Raw genomic sequence first — 20,226 nt, forward strand, 5'->3', positions numbered from 1 at the left:
AAAACTGTTCATATAAAAGAATTGGGTCAGACATGCGCCTGATCCAAGCTTTAAAGTGATGTGGAAGAGTAGGGATGGGAGTACTATATTCTCCACCTTAAAGTGTCCACAGGACCTCCATTTAATTGGATGGTGGAAGAACATTTCTGTTCACTGTATCCTTAGATAGGAATCTGAATTAAGTTCTATTTGTTTTTCGTTAAATATTTAAAACTTTGTCTTAGGTTCTAGTTTAGTTTATTTTTACATTATTTGGTTATTTTTAAATATTCAGGCCTTTTTTTTAAATAGAAAAATGTTTAATATATAAAGTTGTCTTTTTTCTAAACAAAACATGAACAGCTCATGCCAAAATGGCCCACTTCTATTGTAGATCTATATCAAAATCATTCATCCATCCTTGTTGCATTACAGTTAAAATTAAAGTCAGGTTCCATTATATTGCAAGTTATTTTCATGTTTTCTGGCATTTAAAAAAATGTTTTCTGGCTTATAAAACAGTATATATTAAATATGAATAGGTAGTTTGTCATAAGCGTAATCATTTTCATATGTGCCTTCTTTAGCTCTCTGAATACATTCTTACATCATGAGGTAAGGAGCTCCTAATGACCTAATGTATCCTTCCTATTCCTGCGAAGTAACAGTTTTTAAGTTAGATCCATCATATCTTTTTCCCTAAACTAACTATGTGTTTGGTTGTTTGCCACATACACCACATGTGGAGTCCCGTTTATGGGAGATCAACAGCTCCACAAAATGGCTCTCTGGATGTTTTAGTTGTATTTTTTTTTTCACTACTTGCTCCAAGCAAGATTGTAGATTGTACTCAGCTATTCGTATTGGATCTTTTTCCGTAACATAAAGTTTGATATATGTATTAATTGTCGCTTTCATTTAATCATGGTCTTGTGCTTTTTATTTCAATTTTATTTTGGTTATTTTTCATGATTAAATATTTTGGTGTAATCTATTGTTTTTCAGTGTGTCAACATCTGATATCTTTTATGATATTGTGGTGGTGAATGGCAAACAAGTCTTTGATAATTACATGTCTGTCTTCATTCATAACAATTTTATCTCTGGAACAAGAAAGATATTGATAAATGGAGCTGAGATCGAAGTATTAAGAATTATATTGTTTGATAGTCCAGAGGAAGCTAGACTTGGAATTAATCCAAAAAGTATGTATATTTATGATGCTAAAAACACTTTATACAATCTTTTACATTATTTTCAACATTATCATCATCATCATTCCTTTGGGTTCCTCATGGAACATAGGGCCTTGACAAAAACACGCCACTCTCCACTGTCTCTTGCTGTTTTTTTTTTGGCTTCCCATCTTTTTCTGGTCCTCTCAGCTTCCTGTAGTATACTGCGTTGCCATGTTCTTTTTGGTCTTCCTCTACATCGTGTTCCCTGGGGGTTCCACTCTAAGGCCTGCCTAGCTCTATTGCTGTTATCTTTTCTAAGGGTGTGACCAATCCATCTCCACTTCCTCTCAAATGATCTGACCTTCTATATTTTCCTGCCCATTCATTTCCCACAGTTTGGTGTTTTCTACTTTGTCAACATTATAATGTTATAATAATTATAATATAATTAATAATCTTTATTGTCTGTTAGGAATTTTGTCTTACAAATGCTCCTTCTTCCCTAGCACTATTAGAGCATGGAATAGGTTGCCTGAGCTAGCCAGGAAAACCAGTGACTTGGTAGAATTTAGGTCATTGGTTAATATGCATGACTAAATGCATGACACATAGGACGTAATCATCTTCTTTTTTGAAGTAACGTCTGTATCATATAAGATAAGATAAGACACTCATAATTTACATGTGAAAAGTTTATATGTTAACAAAATAATTGAAATTTTCTACACTTTGGCCTAGACGTATTAAAAAAAAGGGACAATTTTTGTTCTAAATAAATCTTCTTAGATTAAGTTGTAAAATTTAACTTAGTATTTATATAAACTAAAAAAGATATTTAAAATTTTATGACAATATGGCTGCAAAGATGATATTTATTGATGATGGTTATTATTAGACATAATAAAAAGTTTTAATTTATTAACATATATTCTTCAACAAAAATAATTTCAAAAACAGTTTTAATAGAAATACCACTTTTGTGTTTGTAAAATAGTTAACAAAGTCTGCCAATATTATGGAATATGTCCATATTACAGAAGATGTTTAAATTCAGAATTTCTACCCATTTGTCAAGGTAACTTTAACTTATTTAGATTTATACAGTAGTAACATAATTTCATTACTATAAACAATCTTATATCTCTATCTTGAGATTTCTAAATCTTTTGCTGTAATTCAGATGCTGTGTTTTGTTAAACATTGTTAAATGTTATACTAAAAGAAAAAAAAAATGTGCCATTGTTCTTTTCCATCAGAAATATGTGACATTGGGATGTATGCTGAAAATGAGCACTGTGAGACTTGTGATCAAGGCCAGACTACTCTTATCAGGGGCGCTAATTCACACCATCTATGTATAGGTAATGTAAAACAAAGGCAATACATTTACTCTTTTTTTATATGTTTTGTTTACTTACCAACTTATTACTAAAGTAAAATAATTTAAAAAAATGAATGTATTCTTTCTAGATAACTGTACTGATGCCCGAGGCTATCAATTTCAATGGGATAGACAGACCTGTGAGCCTTGCTCAAGTGATATGTACTGGAGTGAAGCAGATAAAATGTGCCATGTCTGTCCTTACACCTCATACAACTTATTTGATTGTTATTGGGGAAATAGTAAGTAGTGTGATTTACATTGAACTAAATATGTATATGTGGCTGCCTTGAAGCTATACCCAAACATGGGAAAAGCTTCTGAGTCAGCCCTGAGGGAAACTCGGGAGCCTGTGACCCTTATGTAGTTTGCAGCACACAGTGCCTGCAACACAGCAGACCCAAACTTTAATGACACTTGCAGTTCTTTTGGATAGATCAGCTGCTTTGAGGCGACATCGTCTCACCATATCTGATGCCCAGGCATTCATCCCATTTCTTTAAAATGATTCTTAGTCATTTGTGACTGAAAGAGGCCTTACAAATATTGAAAAATAGGTGCTGTTGATTACATGTGTATATGCTTCAACAATTTTTTTTTGTTTCAGTGAGAACTGTCAACAATCCACTGCTAAATATTGAACTAAATATCACCATTGTAACACCAAAATGTCTGAGAGATCATCCTCTGTATTTCAATAACATAGATGAAAAAGAATTAGTTAGATTGATGATTTCACAGAACTGGTACTCCCGGTAGGTTTCTGTAATCCCATATATCCATTCAAAAGATCATAATTTGATAGATTAGGATAATATTTTGTATTTTTTAAATTGATACACATGTTAAAATTTTTACATCTCTGATTTTCAAGTGTTAATATCAACACTAAGTATAATAAATCTTATTGTGAGTTGGTTTATATTTTTAAAAAATTCTTATGCTTTAATAGATTCTGTTACCAATACTCAAACTGTGGCAATGTGATTACTAGCTATATCGGAAACGAAATTTGTATACCAGATGCTTCCTGTACTTTGAATGAAACATGTACACAATACTACACTAGGATTCATATTGGTGTCTACCACATTAGGTACTTTACATTCAGTTTAGAGTTTTACATTTCATTTCATCAATAACTATTCATATTAGAATAATTAAGAACCAATAAAAAAATAAATAAAATGTGCATTTGATGATTGTGCTAATGTTTATATTGCATCATTGTTTGTTGAGAATGTTTTGTGAGAAAATACTTGAAAGGATGTGACGAAATAAAATGATAGTCTTCAAATTCAGATGATGACATGGTTATGAGAATTCATAGCTCAACAGCACAGTTTCCAGGAAGTGATCAGAAGATTGTTAAAATTTGACAGAAAACTGAATCTGATGCTAAATTGAAACTAGTAAATAATTATGTCAGCAAAGGTTGGCCAAAGTTGAAAAATCAAGTTCATGAAACAGTAAAAGTGAATTGATCATTAAAAGAAAGTATTCATGAAGAGAATGGAATATTGTTTTATGAGAACAGAATTATATTTCCTTCAAGTATCAGAAATGCAATTCTTGACAAGGTGCACACAGGTCATTTTGGTCTTGAGAAAATTAGATTCATCACCCAGATCTTACGTCATAAAGACAAACGATGGAAAAACATACAGAAGAAATCAATGCTTTTTGAACAAGAGTTTTGATAAAGACATCTCTGGGTACTATGATACCGATGAAACAACAAACTGTTAGAACAGAGGAAACAGACAGTTATAGACCAACGTCTAGAGAACTTGTTGTGCCAGTCAAGACAACCAGAAGTGGACGAATTTTTACTAGTTGATATCAGTCTTAAGAACTTTAAAAGGAAGGATGTGATAACAACTTTAAAAGGAAGTAGGTGCTAATATGTTTATATTGCGTCATTGTTTGTTGTGAATGTTTTTGTGAGAAAGTACTTAAGGATGTGATAAGATGATGGTCTTCAATGTCTACTAAACACAAGTCTCTGTTTATTCATTTTTTTTATTAATGTCTACAGTATTTTATTTATTTCTCTGTGACAACAGAACAATGTTCAGACACTATTTTGACTGACTAGTTATTTCAATAATCTCTCATATTTTTATTTGCTTTTAGAACTTATATAGCATCGTCCAGTCTATACAATGGCCATGATCAAAGTTCAGTGGATTCACTAATGAGGACTCTCTATGATACTACCAAATTTTATCAATGGATTCCATTCATGGTATTATGTTGTAATCAAAATAGAAATACTAGAGCTTCTAATTAAAAACTAAAAGGGGTTGACTCTTAATTAATGAACAGCTATTGAATGGCACATATTGTTTTATTACTATCCGACTGGAATGGTATCTTTTGGAAAAATTTCAATAGGCCTATATTGACTTGCTGAGTATTACTGAGTCAATGGAAAGAAGTACTGAACAATTAACTCTGCAATTCTGACACTTGTCTCATATCCTCTCTTTGCTGGACTTGTCATTAGCCTTTGAAATGCAAGAGTCTCAGCAACTTTTGGTTGCTTATGAAATATCTTTAAGTGTCTCCATTAACTCTAGTTGTGATGCCTTTCTCCTAAAACATATTGCGTAAGAATTTTTTTTTTCAGTAACAGCAAGCTCTTGACAAACCACATCTGAAAAGATAATTGAGACCTATCTCTTCAAAGCTTATTGAAATTAATTTGCCTTATAATTCTGTTATGTCTGGCCTGTATAAATAGCGCCCTAGCCTACATTGTGTTTGGTATTAGTGATATAGAAATAAAATTTTTCTTATTAATTATTATTATTTATCATTTAAAATATTCTTTTTTGTAAAAGCATTCTTATGCCTTGTATTAAATGAAAATTCAAAGCAATGTTTTTAAGATATATATATATATAAATATTTAGTATCCTATCCTAATTGTCTTTTATTTAATATAGACCTACTCAGCCATATATATAATATCCTATCCAAATTGTCTTTTATTTAATATAGACCTACTCAGCCATATATATAATATCCTATCCTAATTGTCTTATTTAATATAGACCTACTCAGCCATATATATGATATCCTATCCTAATTTTCTTTTATTTAATATAGACCTACTCAGCCATATATATAATATCCTATCCTAATTTTCTTTTATTTAATATAGACCTACTCAGCCATTAGAATGGACAAGCTACTAGACATGAATGTTAAGGTCATAGGTATACTTGTTTCAATTATTATATCCAAAAAGTTTCTATTGAAGTCAGTAAGAAACAAAATACCTTACTTAACTTTAAAATTACATTTAGTTTTAGACGTATTGATTGTTTTAATTGTAGCAGAAGTGAAAAGCATTTAGAATAATTTAATTCATACTGCTTAAATATTTATACAAATTTCAGATGACGTCACTAAGGAGATATTGTACATTAATCAATTGTCTCAATGGTATAACTTTAATCCCTCTAGGACTCAGGAGGTTAGTAATCATTTAAATCTTTTTACGAAGCTCATATCAACTCACTCATTGTCAGTAAAAAGTTTGTACACATTATTTCTCTCACACCCAATCTCGGATCAAGCTGAAATTTTTCACAATTATTTGTTTTACCTGACAAAACAAGAATCAATTTTTAAAAAAATTAACCAATTAATTAATTAACTATTAATTATTTTGTTTGGTTTCTTTAAAAAAGGGAAAGAAATTGTACTTGACTGATGTGGTGGTATACTTTGTAGAGAGAAAAATTTGAATTAGATAATTATAAAACCTTCTATTTTCATAAACATTTCCCTGGCACAAGTTTGAATTCAGGTTGTTCAACTCTTTTTTTTTTATAAATGCATTTCAAAAGTGACCACCTAATACGTCTGTTGTGAAAATTATATATTGTATCGGTTGTCGTTCTTATGTTTACATGTGCTTGCAACTCATCCAAAAGAATGTGTTCATAAAATGTTAGAGATGTGTGTTGTGTAGTCATTCAGTGTATTAAATCCATGCTAAGCAGACATGGTTTTTGACTATTATTATTATGTTCATAACGAATTCCCTTCATTTTCCCCCACCCCTTTCCAGCTGGTCCATACAAGTGATAGGATTATAGCTTATTAAAAAGCTAAAAACATGAAATTGCGCTAAACAAAAACAATTGGTAACAATATTTGTAATCAAACATTTATTATTGTTAGTCTAGATCTATTACAAATTTAATTACATGACTGACCCAAACTAATTGATACAAGTACGCTTGGGTACGCTTAATATAAACTTTGTTTTAAAAATGTTTTTTAATGTTTTTTCTTTCGTTCATACTTTTTATCAAGTGGCCATAATTGTTGTTTCTTGTATCTAGGTTTTCAACAGTATCTTCAAAAAAATACCTGGATTTATTCAAGCCTTCCTTTACAATACTTATGGGTAAGTTTATTTTTTAAAAAGCCCTAGAAGAGAATAAAGCATTAATACATTTTATGTTGTATTCCAATTAACATATTTAGAAAGAAAAAATTACCTTTTTAATGAGCAGGTATTACAGCTATTACAGTCCGTATGCCTATTACTACACATATGTATCTGAATATGAGATCTGGTTCAGTAAAGATGTTGATGATGAACTGATAAGAAACATTGCTGAAACCATTGTCAAGGCTCATGAAAAACTTGGAGGAAATCTAACAGGGACATATTCTATCTACAAGACACTGCAAGACAAAGCAGATGGAACATTAGGTAAAACATATCATTAGAACTAATTACTGATACAATACAATGTTTTGTATTTTAGGGTGTAACAGTTAATCAGCAATGTGTGCATTAAATACTAGCATGCATATTGTCTATTGCATGTTGACATTGTACAATTACATTTATGTCTAGCAATAAACTGGATAGAAGTAATCAACAGACTTTCACTTGGCCAATACTTTTGCAATGGAGGAAATTTCATCATCAATATCACAGGCAACTTGAATTTTGATTGTATTGAAGGTATGCTTTATCTCTTTCTCTCTGCAATTATTTTCCTTGTTCTGATAAAATTATTTATGCCATATTTGATATCAAATTAATGGGGAAATGCATGCTCTTTTTAAACAATTCAAATTTTTTAAATCCAAAAATCAATTTAGTTAAATAGGGTCAAATCAACCTTGGCATTGTCAATCAGGAGGGAAAGAGTTAAAGATAGCTATTTTTAAAGATGTTGGTAGGAATCACTTTATATTTATAAAAAGATCTGATTCGATTACATTTCATGATATTTTTTATTATTTATTTATTTTTATTATTTATAGTGATGGGAACTAAACTAACTTTTAAATGTTAAACTAAAACTAGTTTTCAACTAAAATAAAGTAGTTAAACTAAACGTTTATCATGAATTTCAAAATGTAGTTAAACTAAACTAAAGAATATTAATTAAACTATAACAAACTTTTTCATAACTTTTATTTTGGGGGGGAGGGCAGGGTTGAACTATACCTTACTTACTTAGACTTAGGTCCTCCCGCGCCGTTCGGCGCATTGGGCGGCAAGCTGTCTCCATAATGATCTGTCACTGGCAATGTCTGAAGCCTCCTCCCATCTGCTGTCCACTGTTCTGAGGTCCTCCATGAAGGTGTGTCGCCAGGTAATACGAGGACGTCCCTGTTTGCGCTTTCCTCATTTTGGCTTCCATGTTATCGCAACTCTTGGTGTGCGTAATTCATTTTGACGTAGAACATGTCCCGCAAACCTCATGCGACGCTCAGTCACAACCTCACTAAGTGTTAGACTCCCAGTTCGGCAAAGGATTTCCTTGTTTGAGATCCGGTCTGTGTAACTGACTCCCAAAATCTGTCTCAGCCATCTCTGTTGAGCCACATTTAGTCTTTTCTCAATTTTGACAGATGACTTCCACGTCTCACATGCATATGTAGCAGTTGGAATGACGATTGTGTTGAGAAGGTGTATTTTTGTCTCGAGTCCAATGGCTTAGCTAGTCGAAATAGGCTGCAGCCTTTGGAAAATGCTCCCTGCCTTTCCTATTCGGCACGCTACATCATGGTAAGCATCTCCATCATTTGTTATGATGCTGCCAAGGTATGTGAACTTGTCCAGCTCTTCAAGCTTTGACTCGCCAAGTCTGACGGGGACACCCTTTGCCTTATATCCCACTCGCATAATTTTAGTCCTATCTAAGTTTATGCGGAGGCCAATTTTGGGTGCCTCTCTGTCTAGGCTCTCCGTCATTTCTTGAATGCATTTATTTGTAGCCCCGAGTAGTGCAACATCATCAGCAAAGTCCAAGTCCGTCTATCGGAGTTGTTCATGCCATGGAATACCAAAGGCAGTCTGGTTCATTGCTCTCCTCATTATGCAGAAACTAGACTGACTGTAAAGGTGTCGTAGGATCTGGACGAATTTTTCTGGTATACCGTATTCTCTAACTTTTTTCCATAGTGATTCTCGGTGGACACTATCAAACGCTTTTTTGAAGTCCACGAAACTGATCGTTAGCCGTTGTTGGTACTCAAGACTTTGTTCTATGATATTTCGTAAAACGAAAATCTGCTCTGTACTTGATCTGCCTCTTCGGAAACCTGCTTGTTCTTCTCTGAGCCTTTCATCTACAGACTGTTGAAGCCGTCTCAACAAAACAGTGCTGAAAACTTTGCCTGGGACAGAGAGGAGAGTAATGCCCCTCCAGTTGTTGCAGTCTGCCAAGTTGCCCTTTTTTGGAAGCTTTACAATCACTCCCTTTTGCCAGTCCTCTGGGACTTTTGAAGTTCGCCAACAGAGATTTAAGAGATCAGTCATTCTGTTAATAATGCACTGTCCCCCATATTTTAGCATTTCTGCTGATATCATGTCTAGTCCTGGTGCTTTGTTATTCTTTAGCAATGCAATGGCCATGGTAACCTCCTCAGCAGTTATTGGGTCTGTCTTGACCTTGAGATCATTGTCTGGAGAGGGGTCCTTGAATATGTAAGTTAGGTCTGGCGACAGTTGGTTAAGGGTCTCTTTAAAGTGCTCTACCCATCTTGCATCCTGTTCTTCTTTCGATAACAAAGTTTTGCCTTGCTTGTCTTTTATTGGTGCCCCATGTCCACTCTTTGCTCCAGTGAGATCTCGGACAATACGATGGAGGGTTTTTGTGTCATTTCTGCTTGCAGCTGCTTGTGCCTCTTGTCCCTTCTGCTCAATCCAGTCCCGTTTATCTTGCAGACAGCTTCTCTTTACTTTCAGATCTGCTTCCCTATAGGCTTCTTCCGCTAGGCTGCGATCCTGTGTTTCATTTTTCTGATCTCGTCTACGTTTGGCCTCTTTCCTCTCATCTATCAATTTCCATGTTCTGTCTTGTATCCACCGTTCCTTGTATGAACCTCACCTCCTTCCGATAACTTCTTCCGCGCACCCAATAGTGGTATCTTTGAAGTTGGCCCACTCTTCTTCAAGGGTCAGTATATCTGCAAGAGCCTCAAAGCGGTTCGTTAGTTTCAATTGGAACTGTGCTGCAGTATTGCCGTCTTTAAGCTTCTCTACATTAAATGGGCGGGGTCGTGTGGCTCGTTTTGGTTGGTGTTTCAATCGGAGCTTACATTTGCCACTGACAAGGCAGTGGTCTGAGCCGATATCAGCTCCTCTGCGGGTCCGCACATCTAACAGAGATGACCTCCATCTTTTGGAGATGCAAATGTAATCTATCTCGTTGAAGGTTTCTCCATTTGGTGATCACCATGTTTTTTTGTGTATTTGTTTGTGCTTAAAATATGTGTTTCCAATTGAAAGATATAATCATCTGACTGTATGCCTGCGGTTTGATCTTATTCTTTTAACATTGTAGTAATATTTATTCATAATAAAATCAGTAATAAGGAATATGTTTCTTACATAAACGTTAACATTTTTAAAAATTATATAAATTTATTAGGCTATATAACGGAAAATCTTAGTTATACCTGTAAAGATTTAGAATTTCAAATTTAGATCTAGTAACCAAAGAAATTGAAACAAAACCGTTGGAGTTTTAAGAAACATTTGACCTGTATAACTATTTTATAAAGTAAAATACATGTTTGACTAAACATGCTGATGTGCTATTTTCTTGTCTGACCACTAAAAATACAACTAACACTATTACATAACCGTTAAACGCGCAAGGGAAAAAAAACAGGGTGGTCTTGTCATTATGAACTGCACACTCAGTACACTATATAGGCCTACATGTGTATGTCCATCTGGTCAGGTTGTTAAAATCAGTCGGACACACTTTTCTTTCTGGGCAGGGAGGGTGTGTAACTGTTTTAGTGTAAAGATATATCTACGAACATGCTTGACTGGCCACGCCAGTGTGTTATTTTCGTCTGACTACTCCACATTAAGCAAACACTATTGCATAACATGTAATGAAAAAAATGCAGGGTAGTCTTATAGTATCATTGACTACACATGTACAGTACACTAGGCCTACATGTGGTCATGTGTATTTCTAGCTGACCAGGTTGTTAAAATCAGATGAACTAGTCTATTTACTTTATGGTCAGAGAGGGTGTGGATTAAGATTTTTTTTTCTAGAGTTGGTTATCCTAATGCTTTTAGATCTATATAGGCCTATTATAGCTGTTGATTTAGACTTAGATCTAAATAACAAGACTATAAAAAGGGTGTACTTGATGTTCCTGCAGTTGAAAAATTTTTGTTTACCGCAAATGAATTGATTAAAACCACTAAATTTTGACCTAACTTACTAATCATATTCCCAATATAAACAGAAATTAAACACCACCACGTGGCTCACAAAAAAATTCAGAAAAACCCCATTCATAATATTGCATAGAAGGTTTTGGTAAAAACTGTTTAACAATTTATAATAATGCTATTTTCAGGTGCAAATATTTACTCCCATAACTTCTACCAGGATCTTATTTTACCCTCTTTAAATGCACACTGACTAAATAGTTAACTGCATATTTTTTTTTGATAATCAAAGTTATTGATATCACATAACCAAAAAACAGGGATGTCTGTTTCAACCCTGACGACATGTTGAAAAGCTGTACAAATATTAATTAAACTTTTTAGTTAGTAACAAAAAAAAATTAATTAAACTACGATTTTAACTAAACTTTTTTTTCTAGTTAAAAAATAGCCTTAATTATTTTTTTTAGTTAAACTAAAAGTTTCTAACTTTTTAGTTAACTTTTGCCCATCACTAATTATTTATTATTTTTAGTATTGTCTCTCAGAAGAAATAACTGAAGTCTACATTTTGTGTTACAGCATGTGGAAATTTGACCTGGGGAGACAACTGCACAGAAACATGCAACTGTACACTAAGCAATACTGATGTCTGTGAAAAGTTTAATGGGTCATGCATTTGTCAGTCCAAATTTGAAGGCTCTCTATGTGAGATAGAAAAAGATTTATGTGAAATATACACTCCTTGCAGGGAACACTCTGACTGTATCAGTACTAAGGACCACTATGAATGCCAATGTCATCAAGGTTACAGAAACAGTCCTTATAACTCTTTGATATGTGAAGGTAATTTATACATATTTAATATATATTAAGTATGGACATTATGTTAATAGTAGAATTGAGACCTAACAATTACTATTTACTTTTTTTTTTAAAAGGAAATTTCTCTATATTACAGCCTGCAGTGGCTGGACCTATGGCTTTAACTGTAACACTTCTTGTAGTTGTCTTATTGACAATACACAAAGTTGTGACATTGTGACTGGCAACTGTACATGTAAACCTGGATTTGAGTCCATAAATTGTGAACTGGATGTGAATGAATGCAATCAGTCTAGCAGTCCTTGTGCTGGAAACTTACAATGTTATAATACATATGGAGGGTTTCTTTGTGAGTTCATTTTTTTAAAATTTATATTAAATAGTTAAAATAATGCACTATAAAAAATATAATGACATTTATAAATTTATATTTTCTTAGAAATGGCATCCGTGTTAATCTAGTATACATTCGTGGAATTGATAACTGTTTATTTTGGTACTTTTTGTGTCTTTTTAGGTACAGAAAAGTTGGGTGAGCTAAATATTTAAATTTAATTCATACAATTCTTATAATTTAAAAAAAATTGTGTTCTATCCTCATGATATGTATAGACATTTCTTCAGTGACATTTTCAAATACAATTAATCGAAATTCTATAAATGTCACTGTTATCAAAAATGCTTTACTTTAATAAAATATTATTTTTTTTTTTAGTTTTGTCATTTATTTTTCACATTTAATATTAAACTCATTGTTTGCAGTCTACGCACGAGTTACTTTGAACCAATCAGATTTTGGAATGTATAAAAATGAGACTGCTAACAGCTTCCAGCAAACTTTGCAAGCATTTTTGGATGTGTATTTATATTGGACATATTTTAAAGCTTTTGTTGTACACAACACCACTGAACAAGGGTAAGTACTCTACTGTTGATCACATTGTTTTGTTTTTACATGTATCATTCAGCATGCCCCATTTGTTGTAAACATCTCTATTGTTGGTAATGAAGTTGCCCCAATAGCTTTAAGTCATTGGTTAATATGCATGACTAAATGCATGACGTGTAGGACGTAATCATCTTCTTTTTTGAAGTAATGTCTGTATTATATAAGATAAGAAGATAAGATAGCTCAACTTTTTTATTACCTGAATCTGTTCACCCTGCACCTAGCCTATATTAATGTGTTAATTGCTGCTGTTTTCCCTAGTAGCATGGTAGTTGTTCAGCTGGACAATATTTATACAGGCTCTCTCTCATGTCTGTTTTTTTTTTTGGTTATTGTGGTATCACTTACTAAGGTTCTATTAAATATCAATGGTTTTGTGAAGACATGTTTAGTGTTACATCATTTCCAGTGAAAGACCCGAAGTGATATTCTTTATTAGTAATATGAATAAACATACTTATATAAAGTTCTTCTTTCAGACCTTGTGGTCTATAAGGCAGACGATGTAAAGGTCATCTGTTGTCAGGACTGAGTTCTGGTCAGCCTGGGTCTCCTGTTAACTGTAGAGGAGAAGGGAGGCAATTCAGGTTGTTGACTTCAAAACTGTTATTGTTTTGGATTGTTTTACTTGGTGAGATGTTTTTGTTGAATATAATGTAACTCATATTAAGGCAGTGTGGTTTTGTTCCTAGTCCAGGACAGTTGGACTTTTTGGATATAGATAGAGTTGAAGTGTAGACTCTCATTATTTTCTGTGTAGTCATTATTCAGTCTCTTTCGGATATTGAGCTGTTATATTTTAATTGATACTGGATATTTCAATTGTCTGAACTGAGCCTGTAGTATAGTACAACGTATGTAATAAACATGTTATTTATCCATGAATTGGCATTCTGAATCTTTATTCTGTTGTTATATGTGTCGTTACGGTATTGCCCAGGACTTGGGTACATTTAGTAATTAGCATTGAAGTACACATACGTATATTAGAAAAGAAAGGAGTCTTGACATTTTGGGGGCCTGTCCAAAACAACAGCATGCGATGGATGCATCAATCTCCAGTGAAGTATCTGCTGCATCCAGACAGCGCATATCTATGAGTACTGTAACTTGAAGCATCTGCTGCATCCAGATAGCGCATATCTATGAGTACTGTAACTTGAAGCATCTGCTGCATCCAGATAGCGCATATCTCTGTGGCCAACAAGTTAATGAGAGTGTCATGTGGCCAGCACAACAACCAACCGCCTTTACTCTTCTCCAACTAATGTCAAGTACCCATTAGAGCTGGGTGGACTCAGAGGCGCCCAAAAATCCCGAAATTAAAAATGCCAGTCTTCACCAGGATTCAAACTCTGGAACCTCCGCTTTACTGCTCATCCACCTCGCCTCCAAAACATACATATATATATAAATTCGCATAAAACAATAATAATAACGATAATATACCATAGTTCTTATCTTATTCAGCTGGACAGTTTTTATATAGGCTCTCTCTCATGTCTAATATATTTAGTAGAACAATATTTTCACCAAAGTCCAGCTCATGAACCAATTCTGTTCATTCTATGAAGAATATTTAGTTCATAGATTTATTCCTTACATAGTTAGGAGGAACAGAAAAGAAAATGAAAATCACTTCTATTGTACACATGTATGCAGTTTGAAAATTCCATTATTCCTTCCACTGTTTGGGATCAGAAGCAAGACTTGCTGTAGATATGTTGCAAGATCTGTACAACATTCAAGCATATTATATTCCTTCATAATATGGCTCATTAATTTTCATTTTGCATTGATTTGGAAGGTAACTAGTCCATGCAAACAACATGCCAGTAATCTATTTTTAGCCACATAAATTATATAACCGTTTAGACTTAATCTGTTAAAATTGTCAGAATGCAATTTAGGCGCAGCCATTTTTGCATCAGTCATTTTGGTGCTGGCTATTTCAGTGCAAGAAGTTCTGTCAATATTTTAGTAAACACACAAGATTTTATAATATATAATTCTGTCTAAAAATATTTTTAATTTATGAATCTGAACTATAAGATGTCTGTACCTGAGAACATGTAAATGGAAAAGTTCACACACACACACACAAATACACAAAATAGTTGGGAGTCTCAAGGGCATCTATAGGTGAGGAAAATAGTAGTTGCACCACGCACATATTAGTATTACATTGCAACTTTGGTCAGGTCACATTCACTGATCTGGCCTGACCTATGATCCTGTCTATGTTTTTAAAGCTTTTTTAAAAATTTGGTTTTGTTTATAAATTATCATTATTGCATTAAAAAAAAAACTTTTTTTCAAAACAATAATAATAGACTACATATACACACTTACAAAAATAATAACAATTTAAACTATTTAAGAAAACAAAAACAAGTACTAAAGTACTAACACAAACACATAAAAGATAGGTCACATTCTTTAGGAACGACATTAAAACCCACCAAACAAATTTTGAACTGATGAAATAATGGTAAAACAAACTATGAAATTTTATGGGAAAAAGTTCCACACATAAAAATAAACATAATTAGAACCACTACACTTACAAAAAAATAACATGTAGCCATCTTTTAAAGACTTTAGTACACTAATTTTTTCATTTATAGCTACATAATCTAGTGTCAAAATGACCAGTGTATCAAAACCATTGTGCAAAAATTCCTGTTTCTTGAAATAATACTTTTTAGTTTGCCTAAATTTTTCTTTTGATAACTTTCTTCCATTTTATTTAATATTTTTGTATTTTCCTTTTTTTTGGATCAGTTTAAAAACAGCTGACATATTTTACGACATTGCAATAGTGTATGGCAAACAATATCTTGATTACTACATGTCAGTGTTTATCTATAATCATTTTATCACTGGCACAAGAAAGATATCATTGAATGAAACTGAGCTTGAAATATTAACTTTCAAATTGTTTGATAGTCCTGAGGAAGCTAGGCTTGGAATTAATCCAAAAAGTATGTTTTGTTTTATTATAACTACAGTATAACTACCTAATTCTTTTTATATTTGCAACATAAAAATATGAACTTTTAATTGAAATTTTTAATGATTTTGGTCAGAAAATGCAGACATACAGAAGAATTTAAGCTTTTAAAAACTAAACAGCTATATACAATGACTCTGTGGCATTTTACGTCTCGAGAGACATCTTTTTCCTTTACAACTAAAGAGGCCAATCCTTGATACACAGATGCGGTCACAGGTTAGGCACATGTAATCACCATTCGGGTTGCATTTTCACCCTTCTTTCTTCTACAACTGTTACGTATGGCATCTGCTCGCTCTCCATGTGGATCTCTTCAGTGCCACTTTTTCCTAACAGCAATGACTAGCAACTAACTGTCCATATTTCTGATTAGCGACCCAATGGTTCTTAAATATCACCTTAGCTAGAAGCTTTTTTTGTCATATCATGCTATCTATTTTTGACCCATTCTCAATACTTATGCAGATATTTGCTTTTCTGGAAGGGTCTGTCTAATTTTTTTTCCTGCCCATTTTTCCGGGTTTATGTGACCTGACCTTCCACTGATGATCAGCTGATTTATTGCTGTCAGGCGTGAAACTATACACATCTGTGACCAGCCCTCAATATTTCCTGTAGTTTACACACAGGAGGGTGACAATGAGAGACTTAAATGGATGTAATCTATGACAGATAGATTGTTTTTACGAGGCTTTTAACTCTTTCTCTCCGTAATTATTTACCACATTCTGGTGGAATCAACATTGGTATCGTCAGTTAGGAGAGAAAGAGTTAATAGGTTTTTCTTTAAAAATAACTGTCCCTAAAAGTACTTTTTGAGGACAAATTTTATTGAATACAAAATTATTATATTTGTCTAACAGTCAACCACGTCTGCCAATATTTTGGAATATGTCAATCTGATAAAAGATGTTTGAATTCAGAATTTCTCCCTGTTTGTCAAGGTAACTACAGTATGCTCATGCTTACCAATATTTAGAATATTTTTTTTTCCTTTTATGATACTACTAAAAAATTCTTTTTTTTTGTTGAAGATTTGTATTCTAAGATTTCTTGATCCTTATCTTTAACTGTGTTACTATCCCATGTCCTTATTACACACATGTGATAAAGCACCATGTTATTAAGAGTAGTTCAAATGTTCCATTGTTCTGTTCTATCAGAAATATGTGATTATGGAATGTATGCTGAGAATGAACATTGTGAGGTTTGTGATCAAGGTCAGACAACTTTGATCAGGGGAGCAAACTCACGCTATCACTGTATAGGTAATTTAAAAGAAAAGTCTAGAATTAAGCTATTAGATCTAGTAAGAAAAACTTTCATAAAATAAAATATTTATTTCTTTTTTTTTTTAACTTGTGACTAGAATAATGTAAACCAGAGTGTATTTATTTTCTGTAGATAACTCTACAAACATTCAAGACTATCAGTTTCCATTCACCAAATTATAATATTAACTTATTCTTAACATATTCTTGCCAGGTAACTGTACAGTTACAGAAGGCAACCAATTTCAATTGGATAAGCAGACTTGTGAGCCCTGCCCAAGTGATATGTATTTGAGTGAAGCAGATAAAATGTGCCATGTCTGTCCTTACACTTCATACAATTCATCTGATTGTATGTGGGGAGGAGGTAAGTATTTTGATCTACAATGAGCTAAATGTTGATAAAAGACAATGATTACAATATGCACTGTTTTAACATTTGTTATGTTTCAGTGAGAACTGTCAACAATCCACTGCTAAATATTGAACTAAATATCACCATTGTAACACCAAAATGTCTGAGAGATGATCCTCAGTACTATAATAATATAGATGAAAAAGAATTACTTCGATTGATGATTTCACAGAATCAGTACTCCAGGTAGGTTTCTGTAATTTGATTGCATTAAAAGATTATAGCTGATTACATTAGCCTAATAAATCATTCATTTTTCTTTATTGATACATATGTTACAAATTTTACATCTCTGACTGTTAAAAAAAGATTTTTACACTTCAACAGATTCTGTTCTGAATATATCAACTGTGGCAATGTGATTACAAGCTATGTTGATAATCAAATCTGTGTACCAGATGTTTCATGTACTTTTAATGAAACATGCACACAATTCTACACAAGAATTCACATTGCTGTCTACCATATTAGGTAACTTACATTGAGTGTAGAGTTTAACTTTTTAATTAATCAGGAGCTTCATTATCACAGAATAAATAATTAACAAAATTTATGTTTTCATTTTTGTTGTTTAGTGAATTTTATATTGAGCAGCTTAGACTGGTTGACAATTTTGCAATATTTTGGTGCTCACATTTTAGCACTAGGAGTTCTGTTAATGTTTAACACATTTTTTTAAAAAATATTAAACATTATTTCTTAAGAAAAAAAAAGCCTGAATATTTAGAAAAAAAAAACACTTTATTAAAAATAAAACATGTTTTAACTATTTAACAAATAAATAAGGGAAAATATGGCAGTTCAGATTTGTAACTGATAACATAATAAAGGTGCAAGCTTCCCATGTCAAATTCAGTTCTTTGATCATCTTCAGGTGGAGAACTATAGAACTTAACACAAAAAAAGAGCCTTTATTAAACTAAAACAAGTTGTAACTATTTAACAAAAAAATAAGGGAAAATTTAGCAGTTCAGATTTTTAACTGATATTGTAACTATAAAACTTCCACACCACATTTCCATGCCTGCATGTTGGTATCACATTATAGCTCTGATGAGACCAGACCTACATCCCCTTATCTTATCTAATTAATTACTGTCATTACTTCAAAGAAGATTATGATAATGTCCTATGCATGTCAATTTAATCATGCATATAAATCGATGACTCAAATTCTGCCAAATCATTAGCTGACTCAGGCAACCCATTCCATGCTCATTTATTAAGAATTAACACAAAAACTACATTAACAGCGAAAAGAGGAAAATTAATTTGTGGTTGTGGGAACTTACTTCTTATCACTTAGAAATATATAAATCTAGATAAATCTGGTGTTCAAGCTCAAAATGATTAGAATCTGACAGAAACAGTAACACTCACAAGCTCAAAATGATTAGAATCTGACAGAAACAGTAACACTCACAAGCTCAAAATGATTAGAATCTGACAGAAACAGTAACACTCACAAGCTCAAAATAATTAGAATCTGACAGAAACAGTAACACTCACAAGCTCAAAATAATTAGAATCTGACAGAAACAGTAACACTCACAAGCTCAAAATGATTAGAATCTGACAGAAACAGTAACACTCACAAGCTCAAAATGATTAGAATCTGACAGAAACAGTAACACTCACAAGCTCAAAATAATTAGAATCTGACAGAAACAGTAACACTCACAAGCTCAAAATGATTAGAATCTGACAGAAACAGTAACACTCACAAGCTCAAAATAATTAGAATCTGACAGAAACAGTAACACTCACAAGCTCAAAATGATTAGAATCTGACAGAAACAGTAACACAAACTCAAAATGATGATTCACATTCTTTATGAATAGCATTGAAGATCACACAACAAATATAATTTTGATGTAAAGTGACTTTATACTGGCCCAACAATCCAAAACAAAACAATTACAAAACAAAAGTTCTACATACCGGTATAGCATATGTATAATTAGATGAGAATTAAACATATTAAAAAACATGTATTATCCTTTTGAAAGACATAATAAAATTATCATTTTTTTGTTTGTCTCTCATGTGGTTATCTTTTGATCTATAATTAGAACCTATATAACATCCACAAGTCCATACAATGGCTATGATCAGAGCTCAGTGGACTCACTATTAAGGACTCTCTATGACACTACCATACTATATCGATGGATTCCATTAATGGTATTATGTTCTAATTGAAATAGAAATGATTGGCCTACTTTATCAATAGTTATAAAAGTTTCTTTGCAAATTAGCTAAAGAATGACTATATAAATTGAATATGGTATTAACTTAATTTATAAAATATACAAATTAAATATTTTATGGGGTGTATCTCTTCTTTCATACAGAGTTACTCAGCCATTAGAATTCAACAACCACAAGAAATAGATGTTACAGTCATAGGTATAAGTTCCATTTTATGTTTTGTGTAGCAACTTTCATTTATCATTTTCTTGGTGGGTATGATTTATTACATCAGCTATTAAACTTTATTTCTATTTATTTTGGCAGCTCTCATG

At 32.6% G+C, this 20,226-nt stretch overlaps 1 protein-coding gene across 1 annotated transcript in view; it reads left to right on the forward strand.

Annotated features, from left to right (window-relative positions):
* LOC106055042 (uncharacterized) overlaps positions 1–20,226 on the forward strand; it is a 135,679-nt gene that overhangs the window by 37,498 nt on the left and 77,955 nt on the right. The window contains exons 37-60 of the mRNA XM_056004484.1: positions 985–1,184; positions 2,152–2,232; positions 2,414–2,518; positions 2,628–2,780; positions 3,146–3,293; positions 3,491–3,634; positions 4,675–4,786; positions 5,708–5,762; positions 5,946–6,022; positions 6,900–6,964; positions 7,074–7,276; positions 7,424–7,534; positions 11,807–12,070; positions 12,186–12,398; positions 12,567–12,581; positions 12,812–12,965; positions 15,783–15,982; positions 16,878–16,958; positions 17,178–17,282; positions 17,500–17,652; positions 17,739–17,886; positions 18,028–18,171; positions 19,774–19,885; positions 20,056–20,110. Coding sequence (XP_055860459.1) covers positions 985–1,184; positions 2,152–2,232; positions 2,414–2,518; positions 2,628–2,780; positions 3,146–3,293; positions 3,491–3,634; positions 4,675–4,786; positions 5,708–5,762; positions 5,946–6,022; positions 6,900–6,964; positions 7,074–7,276; positions 7,424–7,534; positions 11,807–12,070; positions 12,186–12,398; positions 12,567–12,581; positions 12,812–12,965; positions 15,783–15,982; positions 16,878–16,958; positions 17,178–17,282; positions 17,500–17,652; positions 17,739–17,886; positions 18,028–18,171; positions 19,774–19,885; positions 20,056–20,110 — 3,098 coding nt within the window. The remainder of the gene's footprint in view (positions 1–984; positions 1,185–2,151; positions 2,233–2,413; positions 2,519–2,627; positions 2,781–3,145; positions 3,294–3,490; positions 3,635–4,674; positions 4,787–5,707; positions 5,763–5,945; positions 6,023–6,899; positions 6,965–7,073; positions 7,277–7,423; positions 7,535–11,806; positions 12,071–12,185; positions 12,399–12,566; positions 12,582–12,811; positions 12,966–15,782; positions 15,983–16,877; positions 16,959–17,177; positions 17,283–17,499; positions 17,653–17,738; positions 17,887–18,027; positions 18,172–19,773; positions 19,886–20,055; positions 20,111–20,226) is intronic.

The sequence above is a fragment of the Biomphalaria glabrata genome, chromosome 11 (assembly GCF_947242115.1).
Source record: "Biomphalaria glabrata chromosome 11, xgBioGlab47.1, whole genome shotgun sequence".
NCBI lineage: Eukaryota > Metazoa > Mollusca > Gastropoda > Planorbidae > Biomphalaria > Biomphalaria glabrata.